This window comes from Melopsittacus undulatus, chromosome W, assembly GCF_012275295.1.
Source record: "Melopsittacus undulatus isolate bMelUnd1 chromosome W, bMelUnd1.mat.Z, whole genome shotgun sequence".
NCBI lineage: Eukaryota > Metazoa > Chordata > Aves > Psittaciformes > Psittaculidae > Melopsittacus > Melopsittacus undulatus.
In genome coordinates, this window is record NC_047558.1 from 372431 (window position 1) to 393010 (window position 20580).

Consider the following 20580-nt stretch of genomic DNA (forward strand, 5'->3'; position numbering starts at 1 on the left):
TGACAGAGCACTGGAACAGGTTGCCCAGGGAGGTTGTGGAGTCTCCTACATTGGAGATATTCAAGGCCCGCTTGGACAAGTTCCTGTGTGATGTACTCTAGGTTTCCCTGCTCTTGCATGGGGTTTGGACTAGATGATCTTTCGAGGTCCCTTCCAACCCTTGGAATTCTGTGATTCTGTGATACAGTAGACTCATTGATCATGAAATTGATCTGGCTTGCTTTCCAGGTGTGGTCATTAACTCTCTACTTTGGGAGGTATATAATGGGAATGTTTAGCAGTTACACATCCTTTTTTTCTTCTTTGGGGGGTTAACCTATGGGGAGATATTCTCATATACCGCCCGCTACCCCACGAAGCTATTTACAGAAGCATTTTAAAATCCTGAAAGTTTTTGAATAGACTTTGGATACCCTTGAGTTTTTAATCATGAAGCAAACTCCAGAAAATGACTTACAGTTGTGGTTTTTCCTGACCAGTAAAGTGTATAGCCGGTACCATGTTCTTTAAGGCTACCTTCCTCATGAAGTCAAATGTCACTGAGAGCAGCAATATCGATGTTGGGTCGAAACAGTTCGTGGGCAATTACAGCAGAATAGAGCTCAGGACACCCACTGTCATGAGTGGGGGGGTGTGTGGGATAGTATGGGCAAGTATCTACGCCAGTGGGCCCCTCCAGTGCTTTGGAATTTCACCACTGAACAAGTGCAGAATCCAGAAAAATTAGTAAAACACCTAAATGAGTTGTGTTGTCATCCTGGTCATAGCAGAGAGGGACAAACCATAGCAACGTACTGGGGCTAGGACTACGCTTACAGAGCCCTGTTCAACACTATCCAGCACCTTCAAAGGGAAAAAAATTGTCCCTGGATCTGATGACAAAGCACCAGACAATACAACTACTCCAACTCTGAGTACAGCAGCTACACCAACTCTAATGACAAGTAAAGCAGCTATTCAAACCCTGACAGCAACAGACAGTGCAGCTGTTGGTGCTACGCAAACTCCAAGCACAGCAGCTGCACCAATCCCGACAACAGATACTTCAGCCACTCCAACTACAGTGAGATAATCACTGCAACTAAACCAGAGGACCAATTCTTGCCAATATCGGTTGCCCCTGTACGCAAGGGGAAAAGCAAAAAAGAGGCAAAAAAAGCAACTCGTACAGTGAAGAAAGATGAAGAACCAATGCACTTACTACACGGGACAGCATCTGATCAGGAGTTATTATTATGTGGATCAGAGGAAGAATCATGGAATCATAGAATAATTAGGATTGGAAGGGACCTTAGGATCATCTAGTTCCAACCCCACTGCCATGGGCAGGGACACCACACACTAAACCATGTGACCCAAGGCTCTGTCCAACCTGGCCTTGAAAAGAAGAAGAAGAGGTGACTTCACGACCCCAGACCTCAATGGAACTACGGAATATGCAAAAATATTTTACCCATCAACCAGGGGAGCACATCATCACCTGGTTCCTCCGATGCTGGGACAATGGGGCCGACGGTCACGAACTAGAAGGTATGGAAGATAAGCAGCTGGGATCACTTGCTATGGAAAGGGGAATTGATAAAGCAATTGCAAAAGAGATACAGTCCCTCAGCCTTTGGAGGTGGCTCTTGGCAGCTGTGAAAGAAAGGTTTCCATACAAAGACAATGTTTTGAGTCATTCAGCCAACTGGACCACGACAGGGAAAGGCATCCAGTCTCTGAAGGAATCAGCCATTGTAGAGATGATCTATTGCAGGCCAGATGCTGGGAATGCACCCGTAGGTCCAGGTGAAGTCGAATGCACACGACCCATGTAGCGGAAATTTACATGGAATGCACCATCATCATATGCCCACTCAGTGGCAGCAATAACCTGGAATGACATAGTACCAACAACAGTGGATGAAATGATTCAGAAACTCCAAGAATTTGAAGACAATCTCACCCCTTCTATCATTTCAGCTGTGGAAAAACTGTCTCAGGACTTCAAACAACTGAGAGACGATCTACCTGATCTATCCAGCTCCCCATGTGTACCAGCCCATTTCTCAGCTATTAACGAAAGGCCTCCTACAGCTCGAGAGAGGATATAGGAGGTATATGCCACAGTCCACCCTATGGTTTTACCTGTGGGATCATGGAGAAGACATGAGGAAGTGGGATGGAAAACCTACCTCAGCTCTGGAGGAACGGGTGTGTGAACTGAAGAGGAGAGCAATGGTCAAGGATGATCCTCCCAAGAAAGTTGCTGCTCCAGTCTCTGGTGAGGAGGTTCCCAGATGGAGTGGAAGAGCTGATTTTACTCCAGCTCCTGTGATAAAGAAGACTAATCCCTGTCAACAAGATGTAAGTGGAGAATCTTATGATCACTGTTAGAGGGGCCCTGCCTCCAGCCAGGTGGAGGTAGGGGACAATCAGATTTACTGGACTGTGTGGATCAGATGGCCTGGCACATCAGTCCCACAGAAGTATAAGGCTCTAGTGGATACAGAGTGTACTCTGATGCCATCAAGCTGTCAAGGAGTGGAACCCATTTGTATTTTTGGAGTAACAGGAGGATCCCAAGAGTTGACTGTACTGGAGACTGAAATCAGCCTGACTGTGAGGAAATGGCAAAAGCAACCCACTGTGACTGATCCAGAGACTCTGTGCATCCTCGGCATAGACTGTCACAGGAGAGGGTACTTCAAAGACCCAAAAGGGTACCAATGGGCTTTTGGTATTGCTGCTTTGGAGACAGAGGAAATTGAGCAGCTGTTCACCTTGCCTGGTATCTCAGAGTATACTTCTGTTGTGAGGTTGATGAAGGTTGAAGAACAACAGGTGCCAATCGCGACCACAGCAGTGCACCGGCAGCAATGTCACACCAACCGAGGCCCCCTGATTCACATCCATAGGGTGATCCGTAGACCGGAGGGCCAAGGAATGATCAGCAGGACCCGCTCACCTTTTAATAGCCCCATATGACCAGTGCGAAAGTCTAACAGAGAGTGGAGACTAACAGTAGACTAACGTGGCATGAATGAAGTCACACCATCATAGAGTGCTGCCGTACCAGACATACTAGAATTTCAGTATGAACTAGAGTCAAAGGCAGCCAAGTGGTATGCCACCGTTGACATTGCCAATGCATTTTTTCTCAATTCCTTTGTCAGCAGAGTGCGGGCCACAGTTTGCTTTTACTTGGAGGGGAGTCCAGTACACTTGGAATCAACTGCCCCAGGGGTGGAAACAGAGCCCTACCATCTGCCATGGACTTGATCCAGACTGCACTGGAACAGGGGCAAGCTCCAGAACACCTGTAATACATTGATGACATTATCATGTGGGGCAATGTAGCAGAAGAAGATTTTGAGAAAGGGATAAAAATTATCCAAATCCTGCTAAAAGCCAGTTTTGCATACAACAGAGTAAGGTCTAGGGACCTGCACAGGAGATTCATTTTTTGGGAATAAAATGGCAAGATGGACATTGCCAGATCCCCAGAGGTGATCAACGAGATAACAGCAATGTCTCCACCAACTGATAAGAAACACAAGCTTTTTATGTGCTGTGTGGTTCTGGAGAATGCACAGCCCAAATTAGTGTGTGATTGCAAGCCCACTCTATTATGTGACACTAAAGAAGAGTGATTTTAAATGGGGCCCTGAGCAACAACAAACCTTTGAACAAATTGAATGATAGTTCATGCAGTAGCCCTTGGACCATTCTGGACCAGGCCAGATGTAAAAAATGTACTGTACACTGCAGCCAGGGAGAACGATTTTGCCTGGAGCTTCTGCAGAAAGCTCAAGGGGATACTCAAGGTCGACCCCTCGGCTTTTGGAGTCAGGGATACAGAGGATCTGAAGCCCCAACTGAAAAAGAGGTACAGGCAACCTATGAAGGGGTTCGAGCTGCTTTGGAAGTGATTGGCACGGAAGCACAGCTCCTCCTGGCACCCTAGATGCCTGTGCTGGGCTGGATGTTCAAAGGCAAGGTCTTCTCTACACATCATGCAACCGATGCTACATGGAGTAAGTGGGCCGCATTAATTACACAGCGAGCTCACACAGGAAATCCCAGTTGTCCAGGCATTCTAGAAGTCATCATGGCCTGGCCAGAGGGCAAAGATTTTGGAATGTCACCGGAGAAGGTGGTGATGCATGCTGAAGAGTCCCCACCATACAATCAACTGTCAGAAAGTGAAAAGCAGTATGCCTTGTTTACTGATGGGTCCTGCCATATTGTGAGAAAGCATCAGAGATGGAAGGCAACTGTATGGAGTCCTCAAAGAGAAGTTGCAGAAATTGCTGAAGTAGGGGGTGAATCAAGTCAGTTTGCTGAGGTGAAGGCCATCCAGCTTGCCTTAGACGTTGCTGAACAAGAAAAGCGGCCAGTACTTTCTATACTGTCTCATTGATGCCCTATGGGGGTGGTTGCAGCAATAGAAGCAGAGCAACTGGCAACACAGAGGGAAACCCATCTCAGTGGCTGCACTGTGCCAAGATATCACTGCCAATGTGCAGAACCTGGTGGTGAGGGTACGCCATGTACATGCTCATGTTGATTCGGAGAAAACTCCAGGAACAAACTCGCCAACAAAGTTTTCAAGTTGACAAGCAGGTATTCTTTATTCCGGCGCCGAGAGACACGGGGGATAGCTCCACCTAGCGTGTGTCTCCCTTATTGCTACACAAGCCATCCTTATATAGCCCTTGGGCATACATACATATTCATGAGGCTACGTATGGATTACATCACTTTCCAGAAAGCTCCCCGCATGCGTACAGAATTGTGGTGGTGGTCTCTGAGGGTCGTTTACTTCTTCCAATGATCTTCATCACTCTTGGCAGCCTCTGAAGCACGTGCAGTAGCTGTTTACACCAGTTTAGTTGGTTCGTTAGCACCAGAGACATAATAGTCCCCTTGTCCTCCTACTTATCAGTTACTTTACCCGTAGCCTATCCTGGACACCTGCTATTCCCAGATACTCCTTATCCCTGCGTCCTGTTTTTCTAGACTGTTTTTCTTAAGACCACATCAACTATAACGATTTATCTTGTGCCAGTATGTTCTCTATCTGTACTCTATTTTTTCTATGTATTATGCACCTCAGTAATTTTCCACTGCTACTGTTACAAAGCCATTGAACTTAACATTGCTTAAAACTAATTCTAAAGGTTTATAAATTCCATTTTGTGATTTTGTGTTCCCCTTGTTTCAATGTACCCAAGAGTCAGGCCACTGAGGAACACCAGAACAACCAACGAGTGGATAAAGCTGCTAAGTTTGAAGTGGCTCAGATCGACTTAAATTGGCAACATAAAGGTGAATTATTTTTGGCCCAGTGGGCCCATGACGCCTCAGGACATCAGGGCAGACATACAAAATACAGATGGGCTCATGATCGAGGACTGAATTTAAACAATGGCAGACTGCCATGTGCAGTGCCTCACTTGGATCTCTCTGCAGTCTTGGAAGCTTGACTACCCTACGTTCTCCTACAACTGGACCATGAGCTTGTTTGGAGGTTCTAGAAGGGGATCACAGTTACCGTATACCCGTGACTGATGAACGGTACCTCCTGTATCAGGGAAGGTCGTCCTCTTTGACTGAGCGCACAGTTTCAGGAAGGAAGTACGTGGAGCAGTGAGGGAGGAAGGGGACATCTGCCTAGCCAGCCAGATCAGCCAAATCAACCCTGGCGATCAGTGGGCTGACAGATGTTGCAGCCAGATTTCCCTCACATCTGTACACATCTGCCCATGGTAGAGGGGTTGGGACTGGATGATCTTAAGATCCTTTCCAACCCAAGCCATTCTATGATTTTATGATTCTGTGATCAGAAGAGGTAAATTTGAGCATCCCTTCCTCCATGGCTAGGGTAAAATATTTGCACATAGAAATCTGTGCACTTGCTCATGCTTTTAGAAGTCAAGCATATTTCTTTCTTCTCCTGAACATTTATCAAAGAAGTTTACTTCCCAAGAGTACAACTAGTTGCTCTCCAGACATAAGTGTTTAGTGTCAGTCTACATGGGTCCCTGAGCTATGATGGCAATATTTTGTCTGTCTGTATTCAAAATCATGTGTTGCTTTTTTTTTTATATATTCCTCTTTTAGTGTGTGGAACATTCAGTGTGAAATCAATGGAATCTGGGACCATAAGGCCTTTCATGCATGCACCTCAGTTCTGCAAGGATAGGGTTTACTATTGTTGATGGTCACTTCTGTCTACAGTCTGCTTGCAACACTGAAACATATGGAGTAGAGCATCGGAGAATGTGAATCTGTGGTGAACTAGTTGACTGCTCACTTGGAATCTGAACTTCAATATTTAGCTTAATTTGTCTAATACCTTGTGAAGCCTGAATTTCAACCTAGGCTCTGGGAGTCAGACTTTAATGGTCATGTTTAATCACAAAGTAGCTTTGCTAAAACTTAGCTAAATAATTGATGCTCTAAAGGGAAAAAAGTGAAGAATGCTAAATCTGCTTGTTATTGTTATGATGTTCCCTAATCTTGCCAAAATTGCATGAAAGCCACCAATTCACAACATTATTTCTTTTCTCACAGCAAAGAAACATAGAAGCTGGCAATGAAATTCAAAGTGACAAGATTTCCCCCAAAACAGCTTCTTCCTTTCATGCTTTTTGTCTATTTACTGTTACTCATAACCTAAAAATCCTTTTTGCATTATGCAGTTCGGATTTTTCCTGTTTATTTGAAACATTTTATAATGCATCTTTTTTTCTTCTCCCTCTCTCTGCTTGGAAAAAAAATCAGCTAAAGAATTTATATCTATTTTTAGGTATATAAAGCTATATAAAGAGGTGTCTCAGTGGTACTAGGGAAGAGATTTGACTTGATACAAATCAAAAAGGTCTTTTTTTCATATTAGCGTGCACATTATAAATTGTTGGTAGGTAGAGTTTAAAGACCTTAAAAACTAGTTCATATTTGAACAGTAAAATGTCCTTTCAGTAGGCCTGAAATTATCGCAAGGTCAAAATCCAAATGACTTGTTGAATATCCCTCTCCCTTAGTTTGAGCATCTGCAAGTAAAGAAAGTATTCCAAATATTCAAAGACTGAAACAAGGTGAGAAAAAAACTTCAACTCTATCTATGGCTGATACAGAAAGTCTCTGCTGCCTTGGCCAGTGGATGGCTTAATTGTCCTGTGAATTCCTACAGATGCCCACTGGTGTAGGCAAGTTTGGCAAATGGACTTTTAAGATTCCCCAAGAAGAGAAGTGGTTTTCAATACCTTTATGCCCATAACTACACATTTCATAAACAAGGTCAATTGTTCTTGCAGCTTTAGTTTTGCTCATGAGTAACCTAACATAATAATGATTTAATGAAAGATGATTTCTTCCTTATTTCAGGTTGCTAGTATTGGAATCTACAGCTCCTTCGGGAGACATGTCCCACCCACACCACATTGCATCAATTGTTCCAAACCGGTATCCCCACTGGTTCACCCTAAGTCACATCGAATCCCAGCAGTGTGAGCTGGCATCAACCATGCTAACAGCAGCCAAAGGTACATTGCTGTCAGTTACATACTCAACTTAAATGTATGCTTTTAATATTACATATAATAAGCACAAGTTTGGGAATCCAAATCACAATCTGACAGGAGCTTGAAATGTGAACAACAAACTGAACTGACTTAAACCTGTCAGTTTTCTAGCACAGTGGTTAAACTAGCTATATGGTAGCTTGAATTGACACTCACGGGACAGCTTTTTGTTCTGGCATGTGATAGAGATTGTGAAATCCAGGAGTGGAAAAATCACTTTTAAATTTCACAGATCAGGATGACTTTTGGCCATGTACCATCAGGCAGGCACTAGAGGAGCTTTTGCTGTCTTGTATCTTTCATTCATGCAATTTAATTATGGCAGGCTTATAAAAACCAAAATGTGTATAACTGAAACGTACTATTGCGTAGCAATGGCTGGCTCAATTATAAGGCATTTCTGGATGTTTTGGGAGCTTGTTTTGTTTTGGTGATTCTCTTAACACTTTGCAGGTGATGTTCGGAGGCTGGAAACAGTGTTAGAATCCATCCAGAAAAATATCCACTCCTCATCACACATCTTCAAACTTGCCCAGGATGCATTTAAAATAGCAACACTCGTGGACAGCTTGCCAGATACCACTCTTCTGAAAGTTTCTCTGGAGTTGGGCCTTCAGGTATTTCCCTCATTCATTGTTACTGCAGTAGAAGACAGAAATTTTACCTCATGTTGGTGGGTGCAGCTCTTTAAGTCACTTAGGAACATACCCTCTTTGGGCTCTGTCTGGAATTTTTAGATTCCGTTTTCTGATGCAAAGCACAGTTGACTGGTAAACACAGAGCAAGGATCTGCACCTTTGTACCATTCGAGTGGAAGAGAGAGCTGGGAGCAGCTGTCTGCAGGTCACTCCTGTTCAGGGGTGAGAGGACTAATGCAGTGGGTTTGGGGGTATATGTAGGAATGGCTGGAGAGCAAAATTATTCTGCTTGCCAGAAATGCACTTTTGCAGATCTTTTCCATGGCCTTGAGGGGCTTCTTATCATTCCTCCCATCCTTTCCTCTTTTTCTTCAAATGAGATTTGGTACGTGCTTGTTGAATTCCTGGAGAAATCCAAGGTCAACCATAATGACCTGTTTCTAAGCCAGACTTTGCTAACAGCAGCCCTTTCACTTCCTTCATAAAATCCTGCACTCCACAAGCTGCAGGGTGGTCATCTGTATCAGACTCAGCTTGACATGTACAAGAACCTCAAATCAGTTATCAGGCTCTCAAGAGGGACTTCACAAGCTACAAAGAGAAAGCTATTTTTTTTGGTATCTGCAGTAATATTGCCTTACACTGATGAATCTTCTAGTTTACACAGTTCATTTCAACAAAGATAAATCTCTCTATCCCTCTTCAGGGAGTTCTTAAAAACAATAAAAAACCCCAAACAAGTAAAAAACGCAAAGAACAGAAAACCATTTATTACTTTGCTTCAGTAAACAAAGCTCCAAACACTTCTGGGGAAAGGATATTATTCCATTTGCTTCTCATGTCAAAGAAAGGTATTATTTGCCTATTCTAGACTTTTAGAAGTCTTTAATCAGAAAGCTGACATTGTTTGCTTTGCTAGCCTTTCTTATTCCCATGGTTGCTGTGTAAATCTGCTTCACTTATGGGTAGTAAGATCATCTGTTCCTCTAGAATAAGAAATTCTTATTAAAAAAATAATAATTAGTCAGGACAAAGTCAAAGTTATTCTCTGTATTATCTGAAAGAGAGCTTCGCTTTCAGATAAGCTATGTAATTCCCAGGGGCTTCTTGTCATTTTCAGACTTATTAACCTGTTGAGAAGCTCTCTTCAATTGATAGCACAGATATTTGATAGAATTTGAACAGATCTGGAACTCCCTTTTAGGAAGAGGTGGCTCAAGAACATATTGAGCAGAAGTTAAATAGTTCTTTGGCTACATGCCCTACAGTATAAATTAACTTCAGCTTCTTTGTGGTCAAAACATCAATATATGCTTTATTTTAAATCCTTGGGGTTTTTTTTTGTTTGTTTGTTTTTTTTATCTTCAGTAAAGGATTCCTCTCTTACTGCTCTCAGCTTGCCAGTTTAATCAAATGAAAGGTGCCTAATTCCAGAACAGTTCAGGAAACTTTTTCAGGTCAAAAACTCTTACAAAAACTCTTGCAAATTTTGCTGACTCCAAGCTGTTTTCTGAGTGCATTTTATGAGTTAGTATGTAATGATCATCACTGAAAGCTCTGACTGACCTATTAAGCTCTTTGTTTAATTGATACATATAGTAATACCAAAGTATGATCAATGATATTGTAAGGGGAAAACTATATGCTTGCTTCATCTAGATGTCTGTGGAGTCTGTCCAGTCAGCTGAAACAAGCTTTCCATGAAACTTCCATGCAGTGTTTGTTTTACTGCATAGACGTATTTGTCCACATTTTGAGAAACAACATGCGCAATAATAGCACACGATGTGAAATACAGGCATGGTAATCAGAGTGTATAGTCCTTTTTTCTATGACGGTTTTATGGTGGAACTTCTTTGCAAGGACTTGTTCTTCAGAGAGCAAAATCATCTCTACAACTTACTAATAATATCTGGATATATCTAGAAGTGTGTATATTTTTTTTGCAGCTTAAGCATCCAGTTAAATCACAGTACACTCTAACTCCTCTTTGTATTGTTTGAAGTCAATGAAAAAAATGCAGATGGGGGGAAAATTAGATGGGTTAGTTTGCTCAACAAGAGCTAACACATTTTGTGGTGGGCTGACCCTGGCTGGATGCCACTCCATCACTCCCCTCCTCAACTGGACGGGGGAGAGAAAATATAATGAAAGCCTCGTGGGTCAAGATAAGGATGGGTAGAAATCACTCACCAATTGCCATCACTGGCAAACCAAACTCGGCTTGAGGAAATTAATTTATTACCGAACAAATCAGAGTAGGGTAACGAGAAATAAAAAAAAATCTTAAAACACCTTCACTCCACCCATCCCTTCTTCCTGAACTTAACTTTACTTCCAATTTCTCTACCTCCTTCCCCCAAGTGATTCAGAGGGACAGGGAATGGGAGTTGTGGTCAAGTTCATCACACATTGGTTTTGCCACTTCTTCCTCCTCAGGGACAGACTCCTCACATTCTTCCCCTGCTCCAGTGTGGGGTCCCTCCCACAGGAGACAGTCCTCCATGAACTTCTCCTGTGTGGGTCCTCCCGTGAGCTACAGTTCTCCACAAATTGCTCCAGCATGGGTCGTTTCCATGAGGAAATCTTTCAGGAACACACTGCTCCAGCATGAGTCCCCCATGGCATCACAAGTCCTGCCACCAAATCTGCTTCAGAGTGGGCTCCTCTCACTCCACAGGTTCACTGGTCTTGCCAGGAGCCTGCTCCAGTGCAGGCTTTTCACGGGGTCACAGCCTCCTTCAGACAGCCACCTGCTCCAGCATGGGGTCCTCCACAGGCTGCAGATGGATGTCCACTGTTAACCTCCATGGGCTGCAGGGGGACAAACTGCCTCATCATGGGCTGCAGGGGAATCTCTTTTCCAGCACCTGGAGCACCTCCTCTCCCTCCTTCTTCACTGACCTTGGTGTCTACAGAGTTGTTTCTCTCACATATTCTTACAAATCTCTCTGGCTACAATTGCTCCTGTGCAATAACATTTTCCCCTTCTTAAATATGTTATCACAGGTGTGCTGCCACCAGCACTGACAGACCTGGCCTTGACCAGTGGCAGATGTGTTAGAGCCAGCTAGTATTTGCTCTATTGGACGCAGGGGAAGCTTCTAGCAGCTTTTCACAGAAGCCACCCCAGTAGACCCCCCACTACCAAAACCTTGCCACGAAAACCCAATACACACTTTAAAGACTAAATACATAGAGGGAGGAGACATAATATAATTTAGTTTGGATAATTGGTTATTGGTTGGGCTTTTTTGTAGTGTATTGGGGGGGGGGTTGTTCCTCTCCCTGAATAAAACAGTTTCTCCTCTGGCCTTGAAGGACCTGTAGTTGGAATTACTCTGTATGCTTTTCTAAGATAGTTGAGCACTATTTATTAAGTCTTTTGACATACCAACTAAAAGGAAGTAACAGAGTGGAGAGGGCAAGAGGCTGCCTTTTTGAACCTCAGTGTATTTTAGTAACTTGAATCCCTAATTGCTGGTATATTGTCTTCATTTTGCAATAGGATTAATTTGTATTTTATTTGTGTTGTTTTAATAGGTGATGCGGATGACGCTGTCAACACTAAATTGGCGACGGCGGGAAATGGTGAGGTGGTTAGTAACATGTGCAACAGAAATAGGTATGTTTTGAGATGCTTCTCAAGGGCTCCTGTTTTTTGTCAGCTAATCTTAGAGGGCTTGATCTTGTTTGTCAGGACCTAGGCTCTGCAAATGTCTCTCACTTCCTGTTCATCTATAAAATTCCTTTGGTTAGAAGACATTAATTATGGCAATGATGAGTGGGTTTTTTGAGCATGTGATAGAATAAGCACAAGCCAAGTGCAACAATAGTTGAGTAATGCAGTGTGACTTCTTTCCCCTGCAATGTAGGGGCATGCGTAACCTCATGAGAGGTTACGCATGAGAATCTGTACCCCAGATTTCTCCTTGTCCCCTCCACACTGGGTTTGGGTTTGAGGCTACAGCAGAGAAAAGGCTCATGGTTATGAGCTGTTACACCATTCTACAACTTTGCTTGCACTGAAAGGTGAGGCTCGAAAAATCTGGTGAGTGTGCTATCTATCTGGTCAACTGTGGAGAAGAGGAACTAGAAAACAGGTGAATGAAATGCTGAGGATGTCTCTGTGTGGCAGACAATCTCATGAAGGGGCAATCATTGCTTGCTGTTTGTTTTCTCAGTTTTGTTTTTTAAAGCCCTGGGTAAATCCAAGTTTGGAGTGCAGTGCATCTTTGTTATGTAACTATGACATAGTGGCCTTCCTCTCATCTGCACTGGAAAGCAAGCCAAACGTTAATGCACCCATCCATGTAAGGTGAATATAGGGTGGGAGCAGAACTAACCTCATACTTAGAGGACCATAGTGGGAGAACAGTGCACTCAGTAGGACATTATGTTAATTTTTTAGTTTTGACATAAATTCCTTGTATGTTTTGAAGAGGCATCCCTTAGCTTCTTGTCCTGGGTTCATCACTGAACCCAGGATACTTCTATATGCTGGTTTGTCATCTGCAAGATGAGGATACAGAATCTGAAAGTGAAGATGTGAGCATTAAAAACTGGTAGTGAGGACAATATCAGTACTATGATAAGGGAGCAATTTTAATTGCCACTAAAGGTATTATTGGAAAGTATGCTTCCCTGCTGCATTTACTACTTTTTCATACATCTTGAGTTTCAGAACTTTAAAGGATTGCTGCTGCTTATTCTCTGGGAAATTAATGTTGTTACTAACATGGGAAAATAAAGCTTGCCTTTGTATGCCCTCAGCCAGAAAACTGTTTGTCTGCAAATTTTCATGCAATGCTCTTGTTTTTTTTGCTTTTACATCTTTGCTAAGGTAATTATTACTGAGGCTATCTTGTAGATATTAGTTCCTGGGTATTATTTTGTGAAGTTACATATTGGCAAATAAAATGTTGTGTTTAATATTGCTTTAAATTAGTTGTCATAGTTTAAGCCCGGTAACTCAGAACCATGCAGCTGCTCACTCTCCCCCTTCTTCTTCCCCTCACTCCTGGAGGGACAGGGAGGAGAATCAAAAAAACGTAACTCCCACAAGGTTAGATAAGAACAGTCCAGTAACTAAGGTATAACACAAACCACTGCTGCTGCCACCAATAATAATAATGATAAGGGAAATAACAAGGGAAGAGAATACAACCACTCACCACGTGCTGACCGATACCCAGCCCAACCTGAGCAGCAATCTGGGCCTTCTGGATAACTCCCCCCAGTTTATATACTGGGCATGACATGCTGTGGTATGGAATAGCCCTTTGGTTAGTTTGGGTCAGGTGTCCTGTCTCTGCTTCCTCCCGGCTTCCCCTCCTCCCTAACTATTCTATGATTCTATGATTATTTAGATGAAGATCTGATATTTTCTGACTATGCTGAAATTTTGCACAAGTGAAATGGTGCACAGGAAACATCAGAATCCTATGGAGAAAAGGACCTCTGGGTGTGATTTAGGTGGGCTCACAGATATGTGTAAACTGCCTCTATCAATAATAAGACCCTCTAGTTGGCTATAAGACTCAGTTCATGGAACCCATTAGTCAATGTTTACCCCTTCTTCCCCACCACCACACACATGTGCCAGGAATAAAGTGATACTAAGGAAAATGTCTATTTCAGGTAATATCCAGTAGTGAATATTGCTCAGAGTATTTCTATTATAAGGAAATTCAGGTGCATATGAATTTGATACAAGATGTATTTGAAAAGCCTGTTGGGAGGGAGTGGGGGTTAGGATTTGTGTGTGTTTGTGTGCTTAGTATTAAATTCTATGGTGTTCTATTAAATGAGACATTTAGTATGCTTTCATATTCTTTTGTGCATGCACTCACTATATCTTGAGATTAACACTGAGAAAGGAAGTTAAAATTGCCTTTTAAGTGTTCAGTGTGAAGGCTACTTTTGAGTCATGTGATGAGACCAAATAAGCCAGAACCTGTTATCCAAATTGTCTTAGATAAACAGCTCAGTTGTCATACCAGGAGATTAAAGCTTATCTTGCAGGCTTTTTAGTTATTGTCTGCATTACAGTGATTGCTACAGAGTTTGCACAGTAGCCTTTTTTTTAACATCATTTTCCAACCATGTTGTCTGGTTTAGCCCTTCTTGCTTGAAGCACATCTCCTTGGATGTACAGGCAACATGCTAGACTTTGAAAATGTAATCTTTTGCTGAACCCTAACCATTCTATGATTCTATGATTCTGTGATTCTATGATTCTATGATCTGTATCTGCTAGGTTTTATCAGTTGTGGCTGATCCTTTCTTTCTCTCCAGGTGTTTATGCACTGGATAGTATCATGCAAAACTGGTTTACACTTTTCACTCCAACAGAAGCTACTAGTATTGTTGCTACAACAGTGATGTCCAACAGCACCATTGTCCGTTTGCATCTGGACTGCCATCAGCAGGAGAAGCTGGCCAACAGTGCTAGGACACTTGCTCTACAGTGTACTATGAAGGATCCTCAAAACTGTGCCCTATCTGCACTGACCTTATGTGAAAAGGATCACATAGCTTTTGAGACTGCTTACCAAATTGTTCTAGATGCTGCTACAACCAGCATGAGTTACTCGCAGCTTTTTACTATAGCACGATACATGGAGCACCATAGTTACCCCATGTGGGCATACAAGCTGGCCACTTTGGCTATAACGCATCTCAACCTGAGTTACAATCAGGACACACACCCTGCCATTAATGACGTTCTGTGGGCATGTGCACTCAGCCACTCCCTTGGGAAAAATGAGCTAGCAGCTATAATACCTGTGGTGGTCAGAAGTGTCAAATGTGCAACAGTACTGTCAGATATTTTGTGTAGGTGTACTTTGACCACTCCTGGCATGGTGGGACTTCATGGAAGGAGGAACTCTGGTAAGATCATGTCATTGGGCAAAGCCCCTTTAAGACAACTCCTGGATGCCACAATCGGAGCCTACATTAATACAACACATTCACGTCTCACTCACATCAGCCCGCGACACTATAGTGAGTTTATAGAGTTCCTCAGCAAGGCCCGAGAGACTTTCTTAATGGCTCATGATGGACACATCCAGTTTACACAGTTTATTGACAACCTAAAACAAATCTACAAAGGCAAAAAGAAACTGATGATGTTGGTTCGTGAGCGGTTTGGTTGATGAAAATGTGGAGGGGGGAAGGGGGGATTTGTTTTTACTTGACCTTTGAGCCTGCCTTTGTATCCTTTTGAACTTAAAGGAGCAGAGCCACACTGGTATTATATGTCTATCATTATACTGAGTTTGCAAACTGAACTGTCATGTTGTGAAAGTCCGTTTTTATTTTTTTCCCTTTTTTCTGTTTTGTGTGAGAGAGAGGTTAAAAAAGGTTTGGTTTACACTGAGTATATGTTGTCAAGTGGCAAAAGTCCACATCAATCTCCTTTTTCTATGTGTTCAGAGCCTCAAAAAAAAGCACCATATATTGCAATGGCTTTAAAAACCAAACCAAACAACTCTATCTTGTGATAAGTACCTCGAATGGATTCAGCTTTACTCCTTTGTAACTCATCCTTACATTTCAGCATATTTAAACAAACCAACAAATGAAATACAGTTAAGAGGCTGACCACGTGGCTTTGCAGTTCTGTTCATCCAGAAGCATGGCACACAATGCTTGTGCATGTGGAAACTTAGCAACTGTCAACATACATTCTCAGGGATTTATAAAAAAAAATTAGAAAGGATGAGAGCTTTTATTGTTGTGTATATATATTTTAGTATATGTCTGAATATTGAAAAAATATAACATTAATTTATAAAACCAAGAAAATCTATGTAATACAAAATACTTGAATCTGCAGTACCTTGGTTTTAAACAAAAAAGAAAGCCTATCTGAAGGTCTAAAGTGCGTCTTGCTTCTCAGGTGGTGAACTATATGCTGGGCATCTATGCAGAGCCACCTTTTGGTTTGCATGGGGGAAATTTTTATAAATATATATATACACATCCCATGTATATGTATATATATATACACACAAATTCTTGCTACAGGCACTGTACTAAAGAGGGACAACAACAAGTACACATCCAGAGCAGCAATCTTTAGCTGCTACAGTATGCTAGAATCGGATTTTGTGCCACCTAGCCTAGGAGACTTGGAGAAATATCCTTTTTGGCACAAAACGCAAAATTATTGACATGATACATTACGCCTTTGCAGTGAGCTAATAATAAACTAATCTTTGTGCACAAATATATATATTCTGCATAGGTATTTTGCCTTTGTGCAGGACAAAGTTGTGTAGGTATAACTGTTCTACTTTTCCGTTTGTCTTTTTTAATATATTTTATTTTCTCTAGAATTGCTCAGACAAAAGCAGCCTTCTATCTTGCCTTTTCTTAATGCTTTAAAATAACCAAACTGGAGATCTAACTACCAAACCATTCATTATATTATTAAATAACTACTTTGGTTACAGTATAGCGTCTTTACTTTAGCTGATGGTTCTGTATCCTTCTATTTTTTTAAAGCAGTTTTTATGTTTTGATGCAAAAGTTGTCCAGTGTCTCTTATTCCCTTCATTAGAGAACGTGCTAGAGATATGTTTGCAGGTATTTTTGTTTGGGAAAACTATTTCATGCTCTCCATTTTATTTATTATTATAGGTTAAAAGGTTTTAATTCATCACCCATGTAAACATGCTCAACTTGAAAGTAATTAAGATTTGATACACTGATATTAATTTATTTAACTCAATCACTGTTTTATATACTTGTTAATGATCAATGATTTCTTGTTTTGATTAAAATTAGTTTTTTGAAAGTCAATTCTGTTTCCTTTATGTTGTCTGTTGAATTATGTATGGATAGTTCATAGATCTTAAATGCCCAGCTTGTGACTTTGGTGCATTATGATGATAAGCAATATGACCACCAAGACCAGGAAAGAAATCTTTCGTTCCGCAAAAATCTTCTGAGGAATGGTAGTGTTCACAATTGCAACAGCTCCTTTGCTGGTGGAAGAAGACTTGGTGAGTCAGAGGGACTAAACGCTGCCTGTGATTGCAGATGTGTGGTCTATACAATGAACCGTAAGACATGACATATTGCCCTGGTGGGATGGAAGTGTGACTGGGGGCATGTTCCCACTCAGTGAATTATTTCGGTGACTATGAGAGTTGAAATGTGATGCAAATATATACAAAGATAGTTCTGGCTCTTCTTTGGCTTTTCTAAAACACTTTGTATATTCTGAACTATGCAGCTCACTCCACTCTGCATGGCTGCCAACATTTCTGCTTTTCTGGAGCCTTTGCTCTGTAAGATTTGTGACTGCTAATATGTGCGATCAGTGCTTTAGATGACCAGTCAGGAGTTTTTACAGTACAGGTGAAATTCTGGAGGATGGGTTATTTAGTTTGGTTGGTTGGTTGGGGTTTTTTTTTGGGGGGAGGGGTATGTGTGTGGGGGTGTGCTGGTCGATTTTTTGTTTGGCTTGTTTTTTTTTTTTAATATAAAAAGTAACATTGGCTTCCTAGTATTAAGTATAAAAGATACTGAACATTTTGCATTAATAAATTCATGTTCTATAGAAAACCCATATTCTGTCATTTCCTTTGCATATCCATGCAAAGTTTCATGCTGCAAGCTTTCAAAGGTCTGTGAAAGTCAATTTTCAATAATGCTTTATTGTTCTGTCAAATTAGTTTGAGCTAGTTTTCTTTCAGGTTTGTCTAGAAGTAATAAAGGTTTTATATAAGTGGGTATAAGTAACATTAAGTGCAGGAAAACTAGACTCCAATCTAAATTTGTAGTTACATAGAATGGATTTGCACTAAAAGTAAATTTATTTCACTGAGACACCTTCAATTTGATTAAAATACAGATTTTTTTCTGAAAAGTCATCATAGAATCATAGAATAGTTAAAATTGGAAAGGACCTCAAGATCATCCAGTTCCAACCCCCCTGCCATGGGCAGGGACACCTCACACTAAACCATATCACCCAAGGCTTCATCCAACCTGGTCTTGAACACTGCCAGGAATGGAGCATTCACTACCTCCCTGGGCAACCCATTCCAGTACCTCACCACCATCACAGTAAAGAATTTCTTCCTTATATCAAGTCTAAACCTCTGCTGTTTAAGTTTCAACCTGTTACCCCTTGTCCTATCACTACAGTCCCTAATGAATAGTCCCCCTCCAGCATCCCTGTAGGCCTCCTTCAGATACTGGAAGGCTGCTAAGAGGTCTCCACACAGCCTTCTCTTCTCCAGGCTGAACAGCCTGTCTTCATACCGGAGGTGCTCCAGTCCCCTGATCATCCTCGTGGCCCTCCTCTGGACATGTTCTAACTGCACCATGTCCTTTTTATGTTGAGGACACCAAAACTGAACACAATACTCCAAGTGAGGTCTCACGAGAGCAGAGTAGAGAGGCAGGATCACCTCCTTCGACCTGCTGGTCACGCTCCTTTTGATGCAGCCCAGGATACAGTTGGCTTTCTGGGCTGTGTGTGCACACTGCTGGCTCATGTTAATTTTCTCATTGACTAACACCCCCAAGTCCTTCTCCGCAGGACTACCATGAATTTCCTTTTTGCCCAACCTGTAGCTGTGCCTGGGATTGCTGTGACCCAGGTGTAGGACCTTGCACTTGGCATGGTTAAACTTCATGAGGTTGGCATCAGCCCACCTCACAAGTGAGTCAAGGTCCCTCTGAATGGCATTCCTTCCCTCTAGCGTATCAACAGAACCACACAGCTTGGTGTCATCGGCAAACTTGCTGAGGGTGCACTCAATTCCATTGTCCATGTCAGCAACAAAGATATTAAACAAGACCAGTCCCAAGACCGATCCCTGAGGGACACCACTCGTTACTGATCTCCAGCCGGACATTGAACCGTTGACCACAACAATTTGAGTGCGACCATCCAGCCAGTTCTTTATCCACCAAGTGGTCCACCTATCAAATTTATGTCTCTCCAATTTAGAGACAAGGATGTCATGTGGGACAGTGTCGGATGCTTTGCACAAGTCCAGGTAGACGACGTCAACTGCTCCAACCCTATCCATCACTTTTGTAGCCCCGTCATAGAAGGCCACCAAATTGGTCAGGCAGGATTTCCCCCTAGTGAAGCCATGCTGGCTGTCACCAAGCACATTTCTCTTTTTCATGTGCCCTAGCATGCCTTCCGGGAGAATCTGCTCCCAGATTTTTCCAGGCACAGAGGTGAGACTGACTCCTCTGTAATTCCCCGTGTCATCCATTTTCCCCTTCTTGAAAATGGGGGCTATATTTCCCTTTTTCCAGTCGTCGGGAACTTCAACTGTCTGCCATTTTTCAAATTTGATGGCCAGTGGCTTTGGAACTTCATTCGCCAGCTCCTTCAGGACCCATGGATAGATTTCATCAGGTCCCATGGACTTGTGTACATTCAGGTTCTTAAGATGGTCTCAAATCAGATCCTCTCGTACAGTAGGCCCGAGGTCTAGATTTTCACAGTCGCTGTGTCCGCCTTCCAAGACTTGAGTGCTGCAGTCAGAGCCTTTGCCAGTGAAGACCGAGGCAAAGAAGCCATTCAGAACCTCATCCTTCTCCAAATTCTGTGTAGCCAGTTCTCCTGAAAGCTTCTGGAGGGAGCCTACGTTGTCCCTAGTCTGTTTTTTAGCCGCTACATACCTATAAAATCCCTTCCTATTATCTTTAACATCATTTGCCAAGTTTAGCTCCAATTGGGCCTTAGCTTTCCTAACTTGGTCCCTAACTTTTGGGACAACATCATGCACTATTCGATAGTTCCCATCCAACTTTTTGACCTGTAAAATATGGGTGTTATATTCTGATTCACACTCTGTTAATAACTCGTATTTGATGAACCAATTAATAATTGGTCACATTCCCTCCTTGTCTTCCATTCTGAGGGGATATTCTTACAGGCCATGCTACTGGTCGAAGTTTGATTATTACTGGGGAGGCATTCTTTGCCTTCCCTGTCATTTCCGAAGCCCATAGTCCTGGATACACTTGGTTCTGAACTTTCTCAGGTGTTCCTGAATAAATTGTAGTATTTATGAGGGCTAGACTTAGGACTTCAATCAACTGGTCATCCCCTACCCGAAGTTCTATTTTTCTGCTTCCAATTGCTCTAACAAAACTTGCCCTAACAGAGGTTTCAGTGAGTTAAGCAGGTATAAGGATTTGTGTATTCCCAATTATTTTCCCAATTTAAATTTGAGAAGTTTCAAAAAATATGCCTCTTTGCTCTGGCCAGTAGCTCTCTTTACTGTTTCAAAATCATCATCTATGTGTTAACGCTTTATTTAGAACTGAAAGTATTGCCCCCGTATCGACTAAAAATTCCACATCTTGTTGTTGTTTCCCTATCTTTA

General features: G+C 42.2%; 1 protein-coding gene across 3 annotated transcripts in view; it reads left to right on the forward strand.

Annotated features, from left to right (window-relative positions):
• Positions 1-16913, forward strand: part of LOC117438011 (zinc finger SWIM domain-containing protein 6-like) — a 184740-nt gene extending 167827 nt beyond the window's left edge. For all 3 annotated transcript variants that reach the window (XM_034073351.1, XM_034073352.1, XM_034073353.1), the window contains 4 exons: positions 7372-7529; positions 8022-8185; positions 11750-11831; positions 14504-16913. In XM_034073351.1, coding sequence (XP_033929242.1) covers positions 7372-7529; positions 8022-8185; positions 11750-11831; positions 14504-15366 — 1267 coding nt within the window. In that variant the 3' untranslated portion in view covers positions 15367-16913. The remainder of the gene's footprint in view (positions 1-7371; positions 7530-8021; positions 8186-11749; positions 11832-14503) is intronic.
• Positions 16914-20580: the final 3667 nt, after the last annotated feature.